Source organism: Saccostrea echinata, unplaced genomic scaffold (genome assembly GCF_033153115.1).
Source record: "Saccostrea echinata isolate AGI-Se365-2 ecotype Australia unplaced genomic scaffold, CSIRO_AGI_Sech_v1 ptg000047l, whole genome shotgun sequence".
Classification (NCBI taxonomy): domain Eukaryota; kingdom Metazoa; phylum Mollusca; class Bivalvia; order Ostreida; family Ostreidae; genus Saccostrea; species Saccostrea echinata.
The window spans coordinates 1,907,014-1,931,345 of record NW_026889796.1 but is presented as its reverse complement, the minus strand read 5'-3'; the positions used below and the strand labels follow the sequence as shown (position 1 = coordinate 1,931,345).

The 24,332-nt window shown below is 33.3% G+C and overlaps 1 protein-coding gene across 2 annotated transcripts in view; it reads right to left on the bottom strand.

Moving 5' to 3' along the window:
* Positions 1-24,332, bottom strand: part of LOC133202746 (probable E3 ubiquitin-protein ligase HECTD2) — a 53,450-nt gene that overhangs the window by 22,017 nt on the left and 7,101 nt on the right. Inside the window, exons 2-11 of one of the 2 annotated variants that reach the window (XM_061338618.1) lie at positions 18,410-18,804; positions 14,714-14,816; positions 8,877-8,966; positions 8,554-8,615; positions 7,156-7,179; positions 6,837-6,882; positions 3,977-4,086; positions 2,980-3,128; positions 367-490; positions 87-183 (exon numbers count right to left, since the gene is read on the bottom strand). In XM_061338618.1, coding sequence (XP_061194602.1) covers positions 87-183; positions 367-490; positions 2,980-3,128; positions 3,977-4,086; positions 6,837-6,882; positions 7,156-7,179; positions 8,554-8,615; positions 8,877-8,966; positions 14,714-14,816; positions 18,410-18,804 — 1,200 coding nt within the window. The remainder of the gene's footprint in view (positions 1-86; positions 184-366; positions 491-2,979; positions 3,129-3,976; positions 4,087-6,836; positions 6,883-7,155; positions 7,180-8,553; positions 8,616-8,876; positions 8,967-14,713; positions 14,817-18,409; positions 18,805-24,332) is intronic. The other variant, XM_061338619.1, reaches the window with a different exon arrangement.

Here is a 24,332-nt window from a genome sequence, read left to right as displayed (position 1 = left end):
TCACAAACAGAAGATATTTGAATCATTGAACCCATGAATTCAATAATGGTCCATTTGTAGAATAGATTATAAATTTGGATAATTACCCTGGCCATGATTATCATCTGTTGCTCACTATCTCGCTGTAAAACAGTTCGTTTTGCATTGATGCTCAAAATAAATGGATATTGGCAGAAAGAGAATCTGAAATAAAGTTTTTTTAAAAACATAACATGAAGATACATCTACTAAAAGACATATCTTCTAGTATAACATCTGCAAAAACTAAGTAATCAAATCTTACACTTTTGGCAAAGTTTGCCTAAACTTTAAAATATCTCATAATTGAATTGAATTAAAATTGATTTGGATTAAAGTTTATGTTACCCTGCACAGGAGCTTGGGTTTTGCCAGGTGTAATACTCTGCCATCAGATCTAGATGGTCTAGGGTGGGGTTATAAAACTCTGTATATTGCACAATAGTAGGACTAGTCAAATTGTTGGCAGCATCTAAAAAACAGACTGGGGTTAAAAAAAGTCCAAGTCGTTAAAAATGAGTTTGAAGTTTAATTTACTGTTAAATACAGTAGCTATTTTCATTAATTCTCAACAACATGTGTTTTCATTTGACTAAGATCAGCATTTATTTTATTTAAAATTACAAATAAAGTTTTTTTTATTAATTACAAATCTGTTCAAGATATACTTTCATTATGAAGTTAAATCCAATATTGGTTCAGTTCTATTTGTACATCAACAGCAGTGGAAATAAAGCAGCTGTTTAAAGTGACCCCCCCCCCCCTTCTAGAAAATAAAAGTCTGGCAATGTCATTCATAAAGTACATGAACATATCACCACAATAACTTGCATTTTTAAAAGAGTAAAATCATTTTTAACAGGTTTGTGTAATTCTAAGGCTATAAGTTGAAATCTTAATGATCGTACATTTTGCCTCAGATAAGAGCCTAATATTCTTCATATTTTTTAAATAAAATATTATGGCAAAAGACTTTCACAGTGCAGAATCTGTGATTAATTTAAAACTACCACCTCATGACTGAGATGATATTCCATATATGCTGTTAACTTTTCTGATGCACAGATTGCTGCCAGATACTTAGATCATGCTAATGACTCCTACTTCTGCATATATTATTTATCATTCTGTTTACAGTTTATATCATTGTACTTTGAAATGATGGTCTTTGTTCTTTTCACCAATAGAAACTTGACAAGTTGACATCACCATGATAAATCCTGCTAATTTAATAGTAATGAGGTGAAAAGCATTGTATTGTATTAGTTATAGCCTCCATGCTTTAAACATGACTAGAGTCACGAATTCCTTTGTAAAATTCTTATCCAACATTTTCACACATTTAATAGCAAGCGAATATATATTTGTATGTGTAGGAAAATCAACTGACATAGAGCAAACCACAGACAATGACTTTGAAGGGTTGCACACATACACACACACAAACAAAACACAATGTATATGATTTGTACATGAATATTTACATTTGAAAGGAGATATGAACATTTCTCCTCCAGGTGCGTGCAAAATTTTCTCTCCAATTTCTTTTAAACATTTTAATAGCCTTAGCTTAATTCATTCAGCTGATCCTTACTCTTCACATGATTTTACTGAACAGTTGTTGTTCCCCACTTTCACTGAAAGTGGGGGATATTAATTTGGGTCTAGCTGCCTGTCCATCTGTCTAGCTGTTCTGTCATTCTGTCTGTGTGTAAAACTTTCATTTCTAGATAGTGTCTCCAGAAGCCTTTCAGCTTTGCAATGAAATTTCATACCACAACTCCCTGTGGCCTTGAGAGGACCCCTACTGATTTTGAGGTCAAAAGATCAAAAACATACACATTCTGTTTGTGTGTGACACTTTCATTTCCAGGCAATATCTTTAAAAGCCTTTGGGCTTTTGCAATAAAATTTATATCAAAACTCATCTTGGCCTATTGATTTTGAAGTCAAAAGGCCAAAGGTCAAGGTCAGAGATTCATACATAGCAAAAAACAACTTTTCAAATAATAACTTTAGTTTTCCTTGAGCTTTTTTTTTTGAATAAAATTCAATATCACAATATCCTTGGGCCTAAAGAAGACCCCTTTAAATTTTGAGGTCAAAAGGTCAAAGACCAAAGTCATATATTCACACAAACTGTCTATGAAACAGGTTTTTTTTCAAACACTTCATCTTAAAAAGCCTTTGAGATTTAGCAATGAAATTTTATATCACAACTCCCCATGGCCTTAAAAAAACCATATTGATTTTGAGGACAAAAGGTCAAAGGTCAAGGTCAGATATAATTTATATTGCATATATAGTTTTCAAATAATAATTTTAGTTATTCTGTAAACTTTTGCAATGAAACTTTAGGTTGTGAACCTAATTACTTAAAGGCCAAAGGCTGAAAGGTCAAGTTTGACCTTTTTTTCCATCTGCATAATTTTTCCAGTTCTTTCAACCTCTTCTGTTTTCCTGAAGAGGGGGACACAAATTCTCTGAATTAGCTTGTTTTACAATGAACCTTGTCCAAACTGGACATCAATGGTTCAATCGAAATTTGCCTGATTATACAACATTCTATATTAAACAACAGTTTGAAAAAATGGATTTTCTGTCAGAGGAACTAAATTTTTTTCATCATATTAATTAATAAATAAGACACTGGAATGCACAACATCTGGATAAGACAAGTTCTACTCTATTTCATGTTTATACTTAATGATAAACATGTACACAGACAGAAATAATAAGATTTATCAGATGGGGGAAAAAAGAGGAAAAATTGAGAAACTAAATGGTGTCCAAACAAAATTATGTCTGTCAATTGTTGGTCAACTAAAAGCATAAAAAAGCATTTGTTTCCAGCTTTGTGACAGACTAAACATTGTCACTGTAATTAATCCACAGCTGATGAAGAATCTATCCAATGTTTATTTACAATTAAGAAACAGAGTGACAATGTCTTGCTCTTACTGAGAAGTGCCAGAACTTTAGTAGCACTAGGAATCCACCAGGTACACTTTGCCATAGGTGGGAGATCCTGAGGTTTCGGGGGGAACAGTCGTATTGAAATAAAGTTCTGTAGTCTCTTTATGATTTTCTGAAAAACTTGTTTCTTCAACCTAAATATAATTTTTAAAAAAAGCAAAGATTTATTTTGACATTAAGTTAACACTGAAAGTTTAAACATAATTTTCTTTAAGGTCAAAGCATGAGTGTATAGATACATGAACAGTAAAAGTAAAAAGTACTGACTTTTACAGTGTTTTACTTTATGCTGTACGCTTTATATAATTGCATATCTGTAGAATGTTTACTACAGTACTTAATACTATAGTTCCCTAAGATTTGCAAAAGTCCTTGAATAGGTGTTTTTTTAAATATAAAAATAGAAAAAAAAAATGAAATAAAGATATAAAGGGTGACTGATCAGTTTCTTTTTTTCTTCGTAAAGCCTGTTTAGTTTGTTTGTATGTTTGTTTTTTTTTAACCAGAAATAATATTTCTACTGGTTTTTAATTAAATGAAAAAATTCAGTTGAAGTCTACTATAACACATTTACCATGAATCTAGATAGTTCCCTTTGACCAAACTCATTTTGGTTCAAATTTGCTACAGGAAACAATTGCCGGATTGTGGGGGAAACATGTATTAGAATTTTGCTTTCCTGATATACTCCTATATTACTGTAAACCAACTTTTATTCACATGCGAGAAATATCTGCGAGTTTCGCAACCTACTTTAGCTCGCGAATATTAATCGCTGCCAATTATTATTTTGCCTTGTATTTGTAAAGAATTTTTCCACAGTTGCGTAAATTAAATGCCGTGGATTGATTTCAAACTGAGGAATTGCAAATAAAAGATTATGCAAATAATACTTGATTTACAGTATACACATATACATGCAAAAAATATCTGATGTACAGTGTATTAATATCCTCTAAGTGATTTTTTTTCTCTGACCTACCCTTTCATCCAGTGAACAAGGAAATGGTGGTCGTGATCTGTTAAGGCAGCAATCTGTCTCAGAAGGTGGGCAAAGATGACATAGGTGGAAAAATTCTCAAACTGGGGATTCTGAAATGACATTTTCCACCATTGAAGCATCTGTCAGTGAATGCTAGTTTGAATGAAAGACTGCTGAAATCTCACTTAACCTCTTATGATATCATGAGAAAATGACATTGTGTAATACAAATTCTAGAAAACTAGAAAAGGTTTAAGTACAGTACAACTTATTTATAAAGAAGATTTTAGCATGTTTAGCATGTAGGGACTTCGAATTCTGTGTCCTTATCACTTATATCCATATAAGGAACATGCAAGGTACAGCATTTCCTACAGAATTCTCAGATATTTCCTTACAATGGAGAGTTCCTAAATGTAAGCAAGTTCTTTACAATCAGGTTTTACTGTAAATTTATTTACATGAAATTACATAGCATTGCAAAGAGAAGCATTTAATCTCATAAAAACAATTAACAAAGAAAGAATTGCAATGATAAAATTTCTGCTTTTTACATGTATATCATTAAGAAGTCTGACCTGATAACATTATAATTGTACATGCAGTCTACTGAAATTCCAATAGACATTCATGTTTTTACATATGCAATTTTAATCCGTCGGTTTTTAAAAAATTAATTAGTAGCTATAATGATGATGATGAATAATTCTTTAACTATGCCTCATTTCCTATGTATTTCGTCATGTACAATATAATGTTCTTTTGAGTTTCTAGCCCATGTGATATAAATTAAAATTGTATATACTATGTATAAACTTCAGTTTTAATCTGATAAAAGTGGTGGCTTTTACGTCACATATAAAAATTCATATAATAAATTGTAATAGGAATACAATATACTTATAAACTTTATAAGGAAATATAATATTATCTAGATCAGAATTTCACACATTTTTTTTGGAGGCATGGAAATTCCATACACACCTCAAAGCATATTACCTCATATATTATTATTCATATTCATGGATTATTCATTTACGAAGCTACATCAGTGTACTTAGCTTATATAAGTATTTAGTTTTCTGATGAGTAATTCCAACACTGTGTTTATACAGAGATGAAACTCTCTTAATAGACTGGTTCTTCTGATTATATATTAACTTCTTACAATTAAACAAAGTGTATTCAAAAACAAACAAACAAACAAAACAAAACAAAAGCAACAAAATACAAAAACAAACAAAATGTGTTTGTGAAACACTGATGCCCCCCCCCCCCCCCTCTGTATGGCAGCTTATGGCGAAGGTTAAAGTTTCTCAAATGCAAGTCAAAATCCAGGCCAAAAGATAAAAAATGTTGGTATCCAAAGAAAGGTTTTTTGTCGAGGAATATACCTCATAACCTGTGAAATATGAAAGCCCTAGCTTCAACTGTTCAAAATTATGGCTAAGGTTAAAGTTTTTTTAAAGGTAAGTAAAATGTCAAGGTCAAGGTCAAAGTTGTTGGTATCCAAAGGTAGGTCTTGTCACAAGGATTACATATGTGAAGTATGAAAGCCCTAGCACCAACCATTCAAAAGTTATGACCAAGGTTAAAGTTTTTTGAAAGTAGGTCAAACTCTTATGTCAAGGTCAAAGGGTCAAAGTGGATGGTATCCAAAGGAAGGTCTTGTCACAAGGATTACGTATGTGAATTATGAAAGCCCTAGCACCAACTATTCAAAAGTTATGGCCAAGGTTAAAGTTGTTCAACAGTAGGTCAAACTCCTATGTCAAGGTCAAAGTGGTTGGTATCCAAAGGAAGGTCTTGTCACAAGGAATACACATGTGATGATTGAAACCCCAAGCACCAACTGTTCAAAAGTTATGGCCAAAGTTAAAGTTTTTCAAAAGTAGGTCAAACTCCAAGGTCAAGGTCAAAGTTGTTGGTATCCAAAGGAAGGCCCTGTCACAAAGAATACACATTTGAAGTTTGAAGCCTCAAGCACCAACTGTTCAGAAGTTATGACCAAGGTTAAAGTCTCATAAAATTTTGCAAAAGTGGGTCAAACTCCAAGGTCAAGGTCAAAAGTTCAAATATGATGGTACCCAAAGAAAGGTTTTGTCACAAGGAATACACAATCATGTGAAATATGAAAGTCATAGCTCCAACCAATCAAAAGTTATGGGCAAGGTTAAAGTTGACAACAGACAGACACACAAACAGACAACAGACAGACAGGACAAAAACAATATACCCCCGGGATCTTTCGATCTGGGGGCATAAAAATTGTAATGTGACATCCAATAAACATGATGTCAAAGATTTAAATATAGATTATAGAAAATAATTTTCAAGTAAAACATTGGTCAAATTAAGAATCTAATTATAAGCAATAAGAATGTAAATACAAGTGTTGAATGATTTTTCCCCCATAGTTTAGAAACATCTTATGAATTGAACATGGAAACCGTCAAAACTTGCTAACTGGACATTATTTAAAGCATATCACAGCACTTTTGGGTACTGAAGATGGGTCCCTTAAAATTTGGAAAATTTTAGATTTTTTATTTAAATTGTTAAAAAGCACAATGTATCACAAAGCAACATGCTTGAAAACTCATCTTGTCATGAGTGTTTTACAAAATTATTCACATAAACATAACTTCCTTATTTCAAATTCTCTCCTTTTTTGTGTGTATTCTTCTGATATCATTTGGAAAAAGTCAAAATTTTCTTGTGGACATTGGGGAATTTTTTTTTTTTAATTCAGAAAATCCTAGCTTCTACTCCACTGAAATTTGCTGGATTGACAGACTTGAAACATTAATAACCCTTCAGTTCTACATCAAAATAAAATTTAAAAAATGTTCTACGATACCTGCAGGAGTACTAAATAAGCTCTCAAGTCATCCTTCGTATGGGGCCTTTAAAAAGTACAAAAAAATAATGTAAATCAAGACTTCTAGCTCTGATATTCATGAATTACATTAAAATACATATGGTTTAGTGTATTGTTTTGGCAAGACTTCCTAGGATTATAAGTAATACAGATGCATAACTCAACAATCAGTAGGTACATGCATGTACAGTCAAATACATGCATAGATGTATTAACTGATTTTAAACAAATTCCTGGGTTCTATCAATCTTTCATCATTTAATGTTTAAATGTCATATCATCTGGATCTTCATCTTACCAGTGTATTCTGCTGTCATGGTCCCTGAGTAAGCATTAAATGAAGCAAAATAGAAAATAAGCAATTAACATACAGTATTGTGTAACTGTAAATTATTGTTGTAACATTCAGACAGATTGTCTAATATGGTAGTCATACAGTTATTTCCCTGCTAATAATATACTACATACATTTCATATAGAGATTTGAGACATACTAAAATTACATACAGAATATATCTATATAACTACAGCTTCATTCAATGAGTTGGTAATTAACTTAAAAATCTAGACCTCTCATCTTACAGTAGTTTACAGATATCACAGACTTACAAATCCAGATCCAGATGTACTATCTACCTCTCATCTTACAGTAGTTTACAGATATCACAGACTTACAAATCCAGATCCAGGTTAACTATCTACCTCTCATCTTACAGTAGTTTACAGATATCACAGACTTACAAATCCAGATCCAGATGTACTATCTACCTCACATCTTACAGAAGTTTACTGATATTACAGACTTACAAATCCAGATCCAGATGTACTATCTACCTCTCATCTTACAGATGTTTACAGATATCATAGATTTACAAATCCAGATCCAGTGCTATCTAAATCTTATCTTAAAGTAGTTTACAGATATCACACACTTACAAATCCAGATGTACTATCTACCTCTCATCTTACAGAAGTTTACTGATATGACAGACTTACAAATCCAGATCCTGATGTGAAACTATAAACATACACTTTACATATGGCTGTATTCTATTAATCGATCACCTTTCCTTAAGACAGCTTCTACTAAATCAAGTACAACACTAAAATGTCTTTTACATATAATTATCTGTATGTAGCACATTAAGAAATATGCTATTAATTAATAGAATCCTCGTTAACTTCCTGAACATCAATTCCAAACAGATTTTGTACACACTAAACATAATACATTAATAGTATTTCCCTCTAAGCTAACAGTATAGTTTACCGATATGACACACTTACATATGTTACCAGTACAATGTAGTATTTTCGTTTTATCCAACACTAATTTACTGATATGACATTTACAAATCCAGATCATTTACCCCTTGCCTTTAGTTGCTCACTGACAGAACAAACTCAATAAATTTAAATCCAGACGTGATCTTGTCTTACAATACATTACTGATATGACAAACATAAATCCAGATGTGATATTTACCTCGATCTTGTTTAACAGTACTAGTTTACTGATATGACAAGTTTATAAATCAAGATCCAGATGTGATATTTACCTCTTGTTTAACAGTAGTTTACTAATATGACAAACATAAATCCAGATCCAGATGTGATATTTACCTCTTGTTTAAAAACAAAGTAGTGTATACTGATAATACAAACTTACAAAGCCAGATCTAGATGGGATATTTACCTCTTGTCCTTAAGTAGACTATTGATGACAGACTTCAGAACCACCTTTTGAATCTCTTGTGGCTGCAACACAAAATGCAAGAAAATTATTTGAACTTCTTTACAGTAAACAAATAATTAAGTTTTATATGTGATTATTTATAAAACTGAAAATCCCTAAATCAAAGGCCCGAAAGGCTCCAATGGCATAATGTAGTAGAAAACAAATGACATGGATAAACTAATTCAACCTAGTAAACTAGTCACAATGTTATAAGTTTGCCTTTCACATATCACAAGTTGATCACTTGAGTTTAAAAGTATTGAATCTGACTTATGACTTACCATTTTCAAAAGTATTTCATAAACCATGTGAACCAACTCAAATTTTAGACCTGGTTCCTCTACAGTTTTGTACTCCTTGCTGGGATCTCTCTGTAAAAGGCAAAATCTGAGTAATTATTAAAGCAAATAATTATTCTGAAACAATTCCTTGTTTTTGAGTGCATTAACCTGTATAAATAGTAAATATCAAATATGTAAACTTTCTATTTAAATAGTGTCCTAAAAAATCAGAAATTCCTTGAAAATTAACAATGTATCTTGCAATAATATATCCAAAAATTTGCAATTTTTGCCAACAAATTAAAGATTGCTGACAGAAATAGCATATCTTCAAACTTTAATTCTGATTTCAAATTTGAAGAACTATCTTTAAACAGAATGACAAATATTTGATTTTAAAGCACTGCATACTTATAATGCCCCTGATCATACCTATAGAAAGGGGCATATGAAGAATGAAACATTAAGAAATTCATTTAATAAGCTCACCAAAGGTCAATTGAGATCCTTTTTATTTAAATAAGTAAAATAATACATCAAATAAGATTATATATTGATTGTCTAAATTTGTTCAGTAATTTAGAGGAATATTGTTCAAAATATTGTAGTGTTGAATTGAATTTGAGACCCCATGCAAACATGTATGAATTAATAATATTATAACGATTATACTTTAACACTTAAAAATGGCTGTGGGCCCCTGCAAAAATTTATCAAATCGACAATCAATATATATATTTACATTTATCACAGACAGATATTCTATCTACAAAGAATACGGGCTAGTTTAATGTTGATATATTGATCTACCATTCAATTTTATCTGTATAAAACCATTTAAAGGGTGACTGATATCCCATACATACAGGATATAAAACCTCATAATTACTATGAACTTGTAAATCATAAATGTCTATTGGCAAAATTCTATACTCTGAAAAATATGCAATTATTCAAACTTCAAAATGAACACTTTAATGTAATGCAAATGTTTTCCTGCTTATAAGCCAAAGTATTTAATCTTATTATGCTTATAGCTTAATGTATTGGAAATCAATTTACTTTTCACTAAAATAATGGCATAATTAAAACACTTAAAGTGTTCAGGGAAGTTTTACTTATGAAAATAACAGTGCGTGCCAAAAGGACTAGCCTAATTAATGTCTAAACACAAGTAAAAATTCAATATGGCAAGTAGAATACACATCAATATTTACTTTTAGTTATGTCTTAAAATTTGTATTTAAACAACTTCAGCTGCAAGGTTTCAAGCAAGAGACGGTAAATTTAAAAGACTTAAAGAATTAAGCAGGAATAGCACTCATTGTCATATTGAAACAATTAAGACATCAAAAGATACGAAGTAATGTATAAAAACTAGAAATATGTCCATAGGACATGAATGCCCCGCCGAAGGTATCTTAGTAATGCAACATTTTAACACAAATTGAGAAAAGTCCACTAATGTAAGAAAAGTGAGGTCAAGGTCAAAGGAAAGGTCAAGGTCAAAAATTGTTGATGCAGTTGCATAGCTCTCATCAATATCTTAATTAGCATATGAAGTTTGATAAAAATATCTTGGATAGTTTCTTTGAAACTGAGCTTTGAACAGAGCTAAACGCAAAGTGTGACGGAAGGACGGAAGACAGACATGACAACACTATATGCCCCGGCCATATTCATGGCGGGGCATAAAAATGACTAGCTATAGAATTCTAATAGCACATTTTTAAACACAACCTTGTTGCTTGAGTGTTCCTAATAGTTATATTTACGATGTAATTTTACAGTTGTATGATAGGTAGGTTAATTGATTCCAACTATAAATGCAATCCTTCCCCTTCACTAGCACGGCTATATAAGGCTGATGGAGCTTAAAGAGCTTCTGAGCATACTGATAAAATGATTGGTATCTACATAAATATGATCATCTAGATCTAGAAGTGAACATTAATTTTATTTATAATCATAAACCAATATAGATACAAATATTTTTTTTCTGTTTATGCTGTAAAAAAAATATATATGCCTAATAGAATTGACTGCAAACTTGAAAGTGATCGAGCTTTACATTTCACTTATGCCTGCAGTAAATGCTTCCATTGAAGAACTTTGATCTTCAAATTTACAATTTTTCTCTATAACATACTATTTTTTACACTAAAGTATTGTGGTTTTGGTATAATTGTTTTTTCAGGCTCCCAAGGGGAGGGTGTGGAGATATGTTGTAAGTCGTGGTATTGGGTTGTGTTGTCAATTATGCAGAACCTTGCACAAGGGGGCTTCCATGGTATATCGACAATATCAGGAAATGTATTGTAAATGCGGAATAAGATTCATATTAGGACATTGATACAATGGGGAATATTTACTTTGCATAAATAACCCAAATTACCATTCCATTGATTTGGGAATTCTAAAAGCATACAACAATGAGACTAAGATAATAATTTATGGCTAGATGATAAGAAGGTGTGTCAAATGAATCTAGTTAACATTACAAGTGCAAGGGTCATGCCCTCAGGTATAACTATTTCACAATTATTTCCATTTCTAATTGTTTTCTCTGTGATAACTATTTGAAAGTTAGGTGAGTTGATTTCTTGATCATTCAACCGGAATGTTAATTTCACCAGGTGAAAGGTCATGAGCCTTATTTAAGGAATGTTTTTAAGTTTTGTGTGAGTTATTGGTGTGTAAATCACACAGACTTGTCATGTAGGCATATTTCATGAAGCTCGCTAGCACTTCATGAAAAATATGCCTACTTGTAAGTCTGTGTGATTTACACACCAATAATTCACACTATTCCTTATATTTAGATTTTACATGTTCAAAAGCACCAAAAATATAGTTACTCAATTTTTGAATTATTTACTGCCCTATATCATTACATTTTTATTAACGTCTCTGTAGCTCATTGTGACATCACTTTAGCGCAAATTTCTCTCTGCATATTTCTACGTGTGAGTATACATGAAAATGGCATTCAAATCAATTTCACAGTTGGCTTAGTAGAAAAACATAGCAAATGTAAATATATGCATGTCAATCTCGTGCGGCTGTTTGTGTCTGACACTGGGCGGGGACTAATGAAATTAATATGTGAGGCCTCATGTATTTAAAATCTATTAGACAGCATTTTTTTTTTTAAATTTAGATTTTAATTTACAATTTTATTTCACATATAAAGGTAAATATAAGGAATCACTGTCTATAGTTTGTTGGGTATGCCAGGGACATCAACCATAGTTGGAAACGTGGGACAATTAATTTATGCATAACGGACTATCGTTGATGCCCTAGCTGGCATATCTTACAAACTAGACAGTACATGATTCCTTAATTATTACCTTTTCCTCTTTGAAGCATTTAGTCACAATATTCCATTTGTAAGTGATGGAGCTATTTGAAGAGTACATTCACAATTAATATTTTAATTCATGATTAAAATGAATCACAAATGTTTTTGTGTCTAAAACAAAAAAGATAATTATTTAAGGAATGTTTTTAAGTTTTGTGTGAGTTATTGGTGTGTAAATCACACAGACTTGTCACATACTAGGCATATTTCATGAAGCGCGCTAACACTTCATGAAAAATATGCCTACATGCAAGTCTGTGTGATTTACACACCAATAATTCACACTAAACTTATGAACATTCCTTATATTTACATTTTACATGTTCAAAAGCACCTAAAATATGCTCAATGTTTGAATTATTCGTTGCTCTATATCGTTATTTTTTTTTATTAATGTCTCTGTAGCTCATTGTGACGTCCTTTTAGCACGAGTTTCTCTCTGCATATTTCTATGCGTGAGTATGTACACAAAAATGGCATTCAAATCAATTTCACAGTTGGCTTTAAGTAGAAAAACATAGCAAATGTAAATATATTATAATGTTTGGACTAATCTATGGCCCTGAAATTATTTTATATTCATTGACTCTTTTTCAATATCCCGAATATGAGGATATCTGGAAACATTTGTCAGTCCTGCTAAGCTTAAATTAATATATCAAAGTTTAGCTGTAGTAGTAAAGACCTAAAAAAATGTAGCATGATTGAAAAAACATGACATTAAATGAATCAATAAATTCAAAAGATATTTATAATGACATTTTACCTCAAATAATTGTTTAAAATGAAAATCAAATTTAATGTCAAGTCTCGTTTTCTTTTTTTATTTTTGGAATAGGAAAAATTATACAAACACCATGCACAGATTACATTCTTATAGACTCCAGGGTGATGCATAATTAATCCAAAAGAACAAATATACATGCTGATAATTGCTGAGGTGGAACAAGATTTATACAGAGGTGTCTATCATGATAGACACAGAAAGATTCCTTTGTATGCTACAGAATATATAAAATTCATGAATTTGGAAGCTACTGTGCTTGATGCATGCATGCAATCAATGAAAGGCTTACTACTTGGTCCAAATATATAAGTCAAATCAATGAGATTATATAAAAAGCCCCCTGTTGATTCACCTTTCAGCTAATATAGGGGAATTCTTACACACAAGCTACATATTAAATTATTATTTAGGTTAATGTCCAAGTAGCTCTTCATTCCTTAAAAGAAATGAAGCCAAAGCCCACTGCTTTAATTTAAGGAATAGAGACCGATACAATGATATAATGACCTTACTTAAAAGATACCGTATTTTGAATCCTTGTACTTATAGTTTCTCTTTATGACACAGACATGCTTTAAATAAATTCAATAAAAATTGAATTACAGTAAAATCACATATTTTCGTAGGGTCAGATTTTTGTGGTTTGAAGAAAAAATGTTTTTTCAAGGGGATTCATGTATGGTTGAAGATATACATGTACTGTGTTGTTATACATTCAAAAAAATTAACATTTTGTGGAGAACATGAAATCATGGGACTCATAATTCATACCACGAAAACAACAAAACTTTAACCCGCTCGAAAATTAGTGATTTCACAGTAGATAAATATACAATTAAATAATTTGTAGTCTTACACATGTTCTAGTGCGACAATAAAATGACGTAATGCTTTCAACATCAGGAGCCTTGTTAGCTTATTAGTTGGGGAAGTATCTGACCAATAGAAGATAACAGGGTTGATACTGTAAATCAACTATTATTTACGACTTGTCAGTTTGAAATCAATCAAAGACTATTAATTCACATAACTCAGAAAATATTCTACATGGAAATTTAAGTAAATAAATGATTCACGGCAAGAAATATTTGCAAGTAAAAGATGGTGATCAGCATCATCAAAACTTGTGGAGATTTTTTAAATGGGAATAAAAGTTGGTTTGCAGTAGCGCAATACTGTATACAGGGTTATTTTTGCCCCATGTTATTTTTCGACCTTTCACACTTGCAAACAACTTTGCCTAGTTTTAAGTAAGCCCAATAACAGTTCTGTTTAAGAAATTAAATAAACTTTGTTTTTTGAACTCACCATGTTTTGAATTCACCCACCTGTGAGTAGGGTAAAAGGGGCGAAAATATAATGAGGGCAAAAATTTCCATCTATATACTGTATTTTCACATTACTTTTTAGCATTAAGATAAAATAATACTTTGCTCAATTCTAACAAGTTTAAGCACCAATAGAGTCACTGGAGGGAAAAATAGTACATGATATTATTGATAGTAACTAAATGTTCTCAATTTCACTCATTATGTTTGCAACTCTCCATCCCCCACCCCCTAAAAAAAATAATTGAAACCTCATAAAAGAAGAGTGATGTATGTCACAAGTGTATTTTAATTCAGGAATTCAGGAAAAAAATATAGTGTATCATGAAGATTAAAAGGTAACTATAGTTGGTCTCACCTTGAATGTTGCATTAATCTCCAAAAAGGATTCAAAAGTTGTGGCATAAAAGTCTTGGACCACCTTCCAGTTCCCAGACTCTTTGGCCAAAAGAACATCCTCCCTACAACACATCATATTATTCAAGTAAATAATGCTCCAAGTCACATTTTCTATCAGGTTTCTAAATGGCAACATAAAATTGTTTTTGCTTGCCATTTTAAAATTCCTGGTCACCATCAGCAAATACTTCACTTGCCATGGCAGAACATTTTGTGAATAACACAATTATAGCGAGCGCAGCGAGTGGCGCAAAGCACCGCTCGTCTCTGCGAGCTCTAACGACAATGCCTGGGCGAAGAGAAAATTCGGACTACTGCACATTCTTTCCGCAGTAATTCTGGACCCACAATGCATCGCTTCTTGTTCTCACTGCTAACTTCGTTCTCGCGGTAACAACAACTAAAAATTCACACAAAATAAACTCACCTTGATTTTATGGATATTGCATACAGATAGTAGATTAAACGTTCTTTGATGTACTCAATAAAATATGTTCAAAACAAACAAACAAACGTTCTTTGTTAAAATCATTGCACTTTTTAAACTTTGTTTATGGAAATGCAGCTAACATACGACGTCATGTGATGTCACAGTCTAGACGTTCCAAATGAAGAGGCGGATCTTAACGAATGAAGTGAACAATGCGCTCGCCCCAACGGTCGCACCTTCAACATATTATTAGAAAACAAGGAACAGTTAAGGAACACTCATACATTGTAACATGTAACTATTTTGTCTCGATCTATTAAATCAAAGATCATTTTATTTATTGCTGTGGCTGAACATTTTTCTAGCAGCGTTGAAGAATTGACCTATGAGAAATTGTTATTACCTTGTAACAACAGTTTGAACTATGTAAAAAAAATATTCACAACCACTCCTATGGTTCATTCATTCTACACAGCAAAGTAAAAGAAGATTGGTGATCTGATCATCAAATTAAAATTATATTACAGTAACATTTGTAACAAGTTTTGATTGATGATCGAAGTATGCAAAAGGTGAACTCCTATTGAGGCAGGACATTTTTAAATTAATGAAACAAAAACAAGGTCAGGTTTTATAAAAAATAATTTAAAACATGTTTGAATACTACTGTTTGGATGCTGTTTGTTTTACGACTATTACAATTTAACCAAACTGTATTATTAAAACATAACTTTGAAATTCATTTCTTTGTCATGCTGTCATAACGTAACAAATCTAGATCTTTGCCATGCTTCATTAAGCTTAATTAGGAATAAATATCTATTCAAACATTTTCTCAACAGAGAATCTTGGGAAAAGTAAATTTGATCCCGATCACAAAAATGATGATCAACAGCCAAACTTTACTTAGTACCAAAATGATCATCACCAGCCAAACTTTACTCGGTCCAAAAAAATGAGAGTTATATACAGGAACTTTAATTTCTAGTCGCAAAATCAATTTTCTGGTTTCAAATGCGACCATTTATAGTCACAACTTGGAGCACTGTATATTTCTACAAGTATACAGTAAATGAGAAAAAAATTACTAAAAACTGTGACACTATGGTTAACCACGGGTGATCTCGTCTTTTACTTATCTACCTTGGGCGAACTCGTCGAAATATCGTTGTATGTTATTAATATGCGCAGGTTATTTGATTGGCCGCTGCACAGAATCACGATGGCAATCAATGAATCACAGTTAACGTTACATATGTATGTTCGGCAATGACAAATGCTTTTCTGTATAGTTATCACACCAATTGCAAACAAATCCACTCATCGGCGCACTTATCAGTTTGGGAGAGGTAATGACATGTCTTTTATCATTTTAAAACTAAATTCGCATGTTTTAACGGTATCAAGACATAACCATAAACAGCAAACTTAGAAACATATTTTCAAAATTGAGGATTTCCAACTTTCTTATTGGTTGTCTATAATTGACAAAGAAGAAGGTATGGTTTTAGCTTTATTGTGCCCTAAAAATTTAATGTTTTCAAAAAGTTTTGAAACTGGCTTAAATATAAGTTGAGTATATGACTGTAATAAATCAGGAAAGAATATAGCATGATGGAGTACCATTCTGGATATATGACATCATTAATTTGATGCATTTCTCTATTTTAAACAGAATAAGCCTCAAAATGACCCATTTCAAGGGTTATTTTCCTTAAGAAAATGGTGTCCACAGCCGTCGCCCACGTTAATTTTTAGATATGTTGTGTAAAATTCTTTGAAAAATCACATATCTCAAAATCTTTGTGGGCGATGCCTGTGGACAGTATTATCTGAAAGAAAATTCCATTGAAAATTGATGTCTTCTGCAACTTTTTGAGAAAATACGGGAAAATGCACAAGTTTATGACGTCACAATTAGCATTTGGAAGGTCATGTGAGAAAAAAGATTTGTATGATCTTTCTGCATAGAATTTCCATAATTCAAAAAGCATGAGTTTTAATTTTTTACATCGCTTTTATTTTTAAGAAAAACACAGGGCAAGATTTGTATTGAAACCGTACCGTGTTCTTTGCATAATAAACGAAGATATTTCTGCAAGTTTGACCAAGGGTGATGAGTAAAAGATGACATCACCCGTGGGTACCGTATATACTTGCCTATAAGTTGGTCCGCCTATAAGTCGATTGTGATTTTTGAGGTTATTTTGGAGGGATTTGCAATTGACACGCCTATAAGTCGGTACAACTTTTTGCCAGAATTGGTGGACAATTTCAATTAATGCTCTAATGTTTTAACGTTTTTCAAATAATATTTTGAAGGATTACGCCGATATTTTATCTCTTTTTTTTTTCTTCTCTTATAAATTTCATATCAATACTCTAATTCATTTACCTGTGTTCAAATAATATGTTAGGATATGACATCGGTAAATACTTGTACTTTATTTATAATCTATTTATACTTTATTTATAATTTATAATCTTAGAATACATAAATAATATAATACGTCCAGACATTTCTCAAAGATAATCGTCGAAGTTATGTAAAAAATACCATGTGTTGTCGTCCAGAAAAATACCAAGCTTTTGATGTCTCGCCTATAAGTCGGACATAGAGTTTTAGACCAAAAGTTAACTCCCAAAAAACCGACTTATAGGCGAGTATATACGGTATCTGAAGATAGTGGTACATGTACTAATTAGTCACTTTAACCCTAAATTGCAGATTATGAACTAAATATGTTAGGATTTCCAAAGCTTTAAACCGTTCACCGTAGCCTAGTGGAAGGGCACTTGCTTCGTGATCGGGAGGCCCAGGTTCGATTCACGTTCGCCGCGCCGCATCAAACCTAAGACATAAACATAGGTAGTGACTGTTCCTTCGCCAAGCGCCCAACACTAGAAGTGAATGTCACAGGTCTTTCAGATGAGACCTTAAAAACCGAGGTCCTGTGTCATGGTAGGCTTTTGCACGATAAAGAACCCTCACTGCTTAATGGCCCTGAGTGCCGAGTATAAGTCTAAATTTGAAGCCCTTCACCGGCATAGGGTGACGTCTCTATATGAGTGAAAAATTCTTAAATGGGACGTTTATAGACAACATACAATCAATCAATCCATAGCTTTAAAACCTTATAATAAACCCTAAAATCATGAAATGAAAACTAAAAAATTACTAAAACATTTACTCCCAGTAAGTGTTATGGAAACAAATTAACTTACTTCAGTTGCTCCACGGTCTTGGTCCTGACTGGGTACACCAGCTTGTTGTTATTGGCACTTGCTGTAATCTGACTTATGTTGGAGTCTGCCTGTTGGGCCCACGTGTTGACTCGCTGATTGTCCCCCTTTGGGATACTCTTTTCTTTTTCTGCTGCCCTGGGACTAAGTGGGCCATTAACATTATATGAGGGAGTTCTTTTTCCAGTGGGTGTCTGTGATTGGTTAATTGGGGGTAACTCTGTGCTTGAGCCCTTTGTGCTGGATTCTGACAGGTGGCTTGATGCCTCCGAGTCTGAGCGAGGCTGTGACCCAGGAGTCTTTGTTTTACGGCTAGGTCCCAAGTTCTGGAAAAAGTTGGCAATGGAACTTAGAGTCCCTCCTGATTTATCCTTATCCTATAAAAAAAACAACACATCAGTGGTAAACTTGCATTTGAACAGAGAAATTCCATCTTAACATGCAATGAATGAATCGCAAAATTGGTTCCATTTATTTCCAATTATATACTTTTTGTCATTTGGATAAAAAAACATGGACTTACGTACATTTTACAATAACCAACACATTTAGAGGGAAGTAACTAGATAGCTGTCCACAAAACATTGATCAACTACATTGTAAATTTATTTAACATATTCTTGCAAAACCATGAAATTTGATCCTTTTAAAAAGTAACGAAACCTGACACTCAGAAAATAAATGTATTCAGGGTCCTGCATGGACATAAAATACTTTCTCTTAGGCACAGCTTTTTCAAGCATCTAAGCTTGCATCCATCTTCTGCTGTAGACCAATTAATGCTTAAAGGCCCTTTCACAATTGGCGCACGAGCACTTTACAACACTTTGCGATCGGAATTTTTTTTAGCTTTGCACGAGCTCTCGCATACATTGCACGATGTCTCACATTTGTTGCATGCGTTTGAGTGGTTGCATCAAGTCTCCTCAAAATGCTGGACATGCACACTATTCAGACACGACCAAATGCGATCCAAATTATCGCAATGCAATGCACGAACATTAGTACAAACGTCTTACAACATTTTGTGTACTCGTAAGAGTGATGCACGATTTTTAAATGTTGTAAGATGAATCGCAGCTGTCTATGCGTGTGTTTTGCGACCATGAGACTGTTGCTCAACGTGTCTCATGTAATGTTGCAACGTTTTACTATCAATGCACGATTTATCGGCTTCAATTTGCCATGCAAAAATTATATATATACACCATATATATTATATAATTATATATAAACCAATACGATATCAAACCGCCGAAACACTTTGCTGTCATAACAATACAGTCAATAATTAATTACGCACATACTAAACGATAACAATATCAGAAGAAATAAGAACAAGAGGCCCAAGGGCCTTAACAGTCACCTGAGTATGATACAATAATTGAAAGGATGCATAGAGTATAATATGAACTGAAAGGTGAAGCTTTGTTGCCCAAAAGAAAAAAAAATAGGGTGATCATGATCAACAAAATAATTGGTCTTAATATTCATTAACAGTTCATAAATTAGGTTCTAATCCATTCCCCATTTATCACTATCACCATATGGTATATTAACAAATTATCAATGCTTCTGTACTACTTTAAACCCTTGTTGAAATCTCTTACATTGGCCTCTCTTGGTCTTTGATGAACATTTAATAAGACAAGTTATTTTTGTCTCATTTTTATTTATCTACTACTTACAAGTCTATCTGATCATTAAAACAATGAAAGTACTTTTTGTATTATACAATAAAAGTTTTTGCATAATTCTCTTATTCTACATGTATTTACCTTTCAAGTACATTATTTACAGTGATAAATTATCAAAAGTAAATGGCAAAGGGGAATAACTCCTCTCAGTAGAATACAAACTAATAGAGCCCTGGCCAGGACCAGAACACTTGACCAAATGGTCCAGATGTTCAAAAATCTGGTAAAAATCCCCTTCCTTATAAAATTTTTTACTCTATTTACCTCAGATATGCCCAGGTGCGGAGAAGATTTTTAAAGAATTAATTCATTTTTACTACAGATTCACTATATTATCAATAGAGCCCCCCCCCCCCCCCCCCCCGAAAAAAAAAACACCAGAGCTTCTGACCCTGGGACCATAAGTTTGCTCATCATAACTAATCACTTTGTTTATCTGCTTAACACTAAGGAGCAAACAGGATTATTTAATAGAATTAATGCATTTTCACTATATTATCAAGAGCCCCACCCTCACACCAGCACATTTGACCCAGGGGTCATAAAATTCACTACTCTGAAAGAAGCACTCTTGCTCATCATAACTATACACTTAGCTTCTTTGCTTTTTAAACCAGAAGCAGAAAAGAATATTTTCAAAGAAATTTTGCTTTTTCACTTTATAATCAATAGAAGCCCCCCCCCCCCCCCCCCCCCCCCACCAGAACCCTTAAACCTGGGGTCATAAAATTTACAATTTTGGAAGAGGCATACTTGTGTATCATAACAATGTCCTTCGTCTGTTTAAACAATACCCAGGGGCAGAGAAGAAGATTTTCAAAGAAATAATTCACCTTGACTATAGGATCTATAGCCCCGCCCTAACACCAGAACTCCTGTCCCCGGGGCCATGAAATTCACATTTTTGGAAAAGACATCCTTGCTTATCATAACTATGTACTTAATAGTTTGTTTAAATAATACCCAGGTGCAGAGAAAAAGATTTTTAAAGAATTAAAACATTTTTACTTTATAATCAATAGAGCCCCGCCCTAACACCAGAACCCCTGATCCAGGGGCCACGAATTTCACAATTTTGGAAGAGGCATCCTTGATTATCATAAGTATGTATTTAATGTGTTTCAATAATACCCAGGAGTAGAGAAGAAGATTTTCAAAGAAATAATGCATTTTCACTATATAATCAATAGAGCCCCACCCTAACACCAGAACCCCTGACCCAGGGGCCATGAAATTCACAATTTTGGAAGAGACACTCTTGCTCATCATAACTATGTACTTAGTTAGTTTATCTAATACCCAGGAGCAGAGGAGAAGATTTTCAATGAATTAATGCATTTTCACTATATAATCAATAGAGCCCCGCCCTAACACCAGAACCCCTGCCCCTTTGGGCCATGAAATTCACAATTTTGAAAGAGGCACTCTTGCTCATCATAACTATGTACTTAAGGACATACAGAATGTAGTTTGAACTTTATTGTCTTTTTCCCTGGAGTTGAAGAGTTCCAATACTTAAAGGAACTGTGTGCTACATTTTAATGTCTATATATGCTGTTGTACACTTCTTCAAAAACAAGTTTGGATAAACAAAACATCTAGAATACATGCTTAGTAATTTTTGTATATTTTTCTTTGAATTATACAAGAATTTTCATCAAATGATATCTTTTCAAAACCCCTGGTAATGCAAGCTGATTTTTTGTCTATGAACATCTGATAGCACTATAATTTTAAATTAAGAATATCTTGAAAAATTATCAGTAGGTAAGGTACGTTGCGTATGTCCTTAATTACTGAATTTAATACCCAGGAGCAGAGAAGAAGATTCTCAATGAATTAATGCATTTTCACTATATAATCAATAGAGCCCCACCCTTACACCAGAACCCCTGACCCTGGGGCCATGAATTTCACAATTTTCGAAGAGGCACTCTTACTCATCATAACTATATACTTAGTTAGTTTATTTAATACCCAGGAGCAGAGAAGAAGATTTTCAAAGAATTAATGCATTTTCACTATATAATCAATAGAGCCCCGCCCTAACACCAGAATCCCAGACCCTGGGGCCATGAATTTCACAATTTTGAAAGAGACACTCTTATTCATCATAACTATATACTTAGTTAGTTTATTTAATACCCAGGAGCAGAGAAGAAGATTTTCAAAGAAATAATGCACTTTTACTATATGATCTATATAGCCCCGCCCTAGCACCAGAACCCCTGACCCTGGGGCCATGAATTTCACAATTTTGGTAGAGGACTCAATGCTCATTACAATGATGCCAACAGTTTGACTGCTTGATGTCCAGGAGTAAAGAAGATTTTTAAAGATTGCATTAATTTTGGTGGTTTTAGCCCCACCCCTCAGGCCCCAGGGGGGCAGGGACATGAAATTCACAATTTTTGTTCCCCTTCACCCATAGATGCTATATGCCAAATTTGGTTGAAATTGGTTGAGCGGTTTCAGAGAAGAAGCTAAAAATGTTCAAATGTTAACGCACATCGCACGACGCCGGACAAAAACGGATAGCAATAGGTCACCTGAGTGACTCAGGTGACCTAAAAAAGGAAGCAGCACTGTGTCGGGTTCTCTCAATTTAGAATTGTGTGGCTGATGGGTGTTGCCTAAATGCACCCGAACAAGTATTCATATCATGTACCATTTGTACGAGCGCCGCATGTCCAATCGCATTGGCGCATGTTCAATCGTCCTATCACCTGATCACTCGCGTGATCCTATTGCATTATCTTACAACACTCGCTTTCATTGTATATCAGTCGCATAAAGACACAAGATATATCGCAAGATTTAATGCTTTTGCATCGCAAAACAGTCGCTTTAGATCTTGCGAATTTTGTACGAACACTTTTTCATATGCGATTATTTCGGCAACAGTTTATGATCCAAATCAATTTTTTTCGGTCACATGAATATTTTGTCGCGTCTGCTCGTGCGCCAATTATGAAAGGGCCTTAAAATGCAACAACCCAGCCAGTCTCCAATCAATGTTTAACCATGATTGTGATATTTATGGATTCAATCCCCACCTCACCACAACAGGAGTTCTGGTCCTGACTGAGCTCAATTCGTTGTATAGATGCCTGTAGCCATAGTGATCAAACTAAGAAATTTGCACGCTTGCATTTAAAACAAGCATTCTGAGAGTATTGCATTAGCAATACTAGTCCCCTACCGGCAAGTGTAATCTGGTTCCCGTTAAGAATTGAAAATGCCATAATTCCGTCAAAAATTAATGAAGCGGGACGAAATGCAAACTTGTTCTATAAGTAATCAAGGTAAAGCCACATACCAAAAATCAGCTCAATATCTACAAGCGTTTAGAAGAAAATTGCGGAAAACCCTTAAAAATTGAAAAGGCCGTAATTCCGTCAAAAATCAATGAAGCGGAACGAAATGCAAACTTGATCTGTAACTCATCAAGATACACTCACATACCAAAAATCAGCTCAATATCTGCAAGCGTTTAGGAAAAAAGTGCGGAAAACCAAGTGGGACAGACTGACAGACAGACAGAGGGACAGACAGACAGACAGACAGACAGACAGACAGACGGACGGACAGACGGACGGACAGACTCAGAGGAAACCTATAGTCCCCTCCGGTTTCACCGGTAGGGGACTAATAATACAATAAGTATTAACATTTGTTCCTTAAATTTTAAATGAAAAATGTGTATTGAGGTGTATTGAGGTGGCTTTCAATACCGGTACCATTGTCTTGCATGAATGTTAAAAATGTTTGACACTTTTTTATATGATGACATTTTAACAACACTAAACTCTCATAACCCTCCCGTGTTCCTAAAACCAAATACATGTACATACAAACATCTATATGCAACACGACTTTGATATTATGATACAAAACGTGGCTATCTTTTGCAGTGAGCACCTTTGAGGAATGTTTACCTGGGTAGAACTCACGTGACTACTGGTATTTTAAATAATTTATTCCACAGGTGGGTTTATTACATAGGTCATACAGGTAAATAGCTCTCGCTTGCTATCTAGGAAAAACATTGAACTTTTCATACATATTTAATATTTTAAGTACAAGCCTAATCTTGTACAAATTTCCTACTTTCACACAATTAAGTTTTATAAATGTATACATGGTATAATGCATTTTTTGTCATTCGCACAAATTTAGTTTGTACAACGTTAGGCTGACAGTAAACA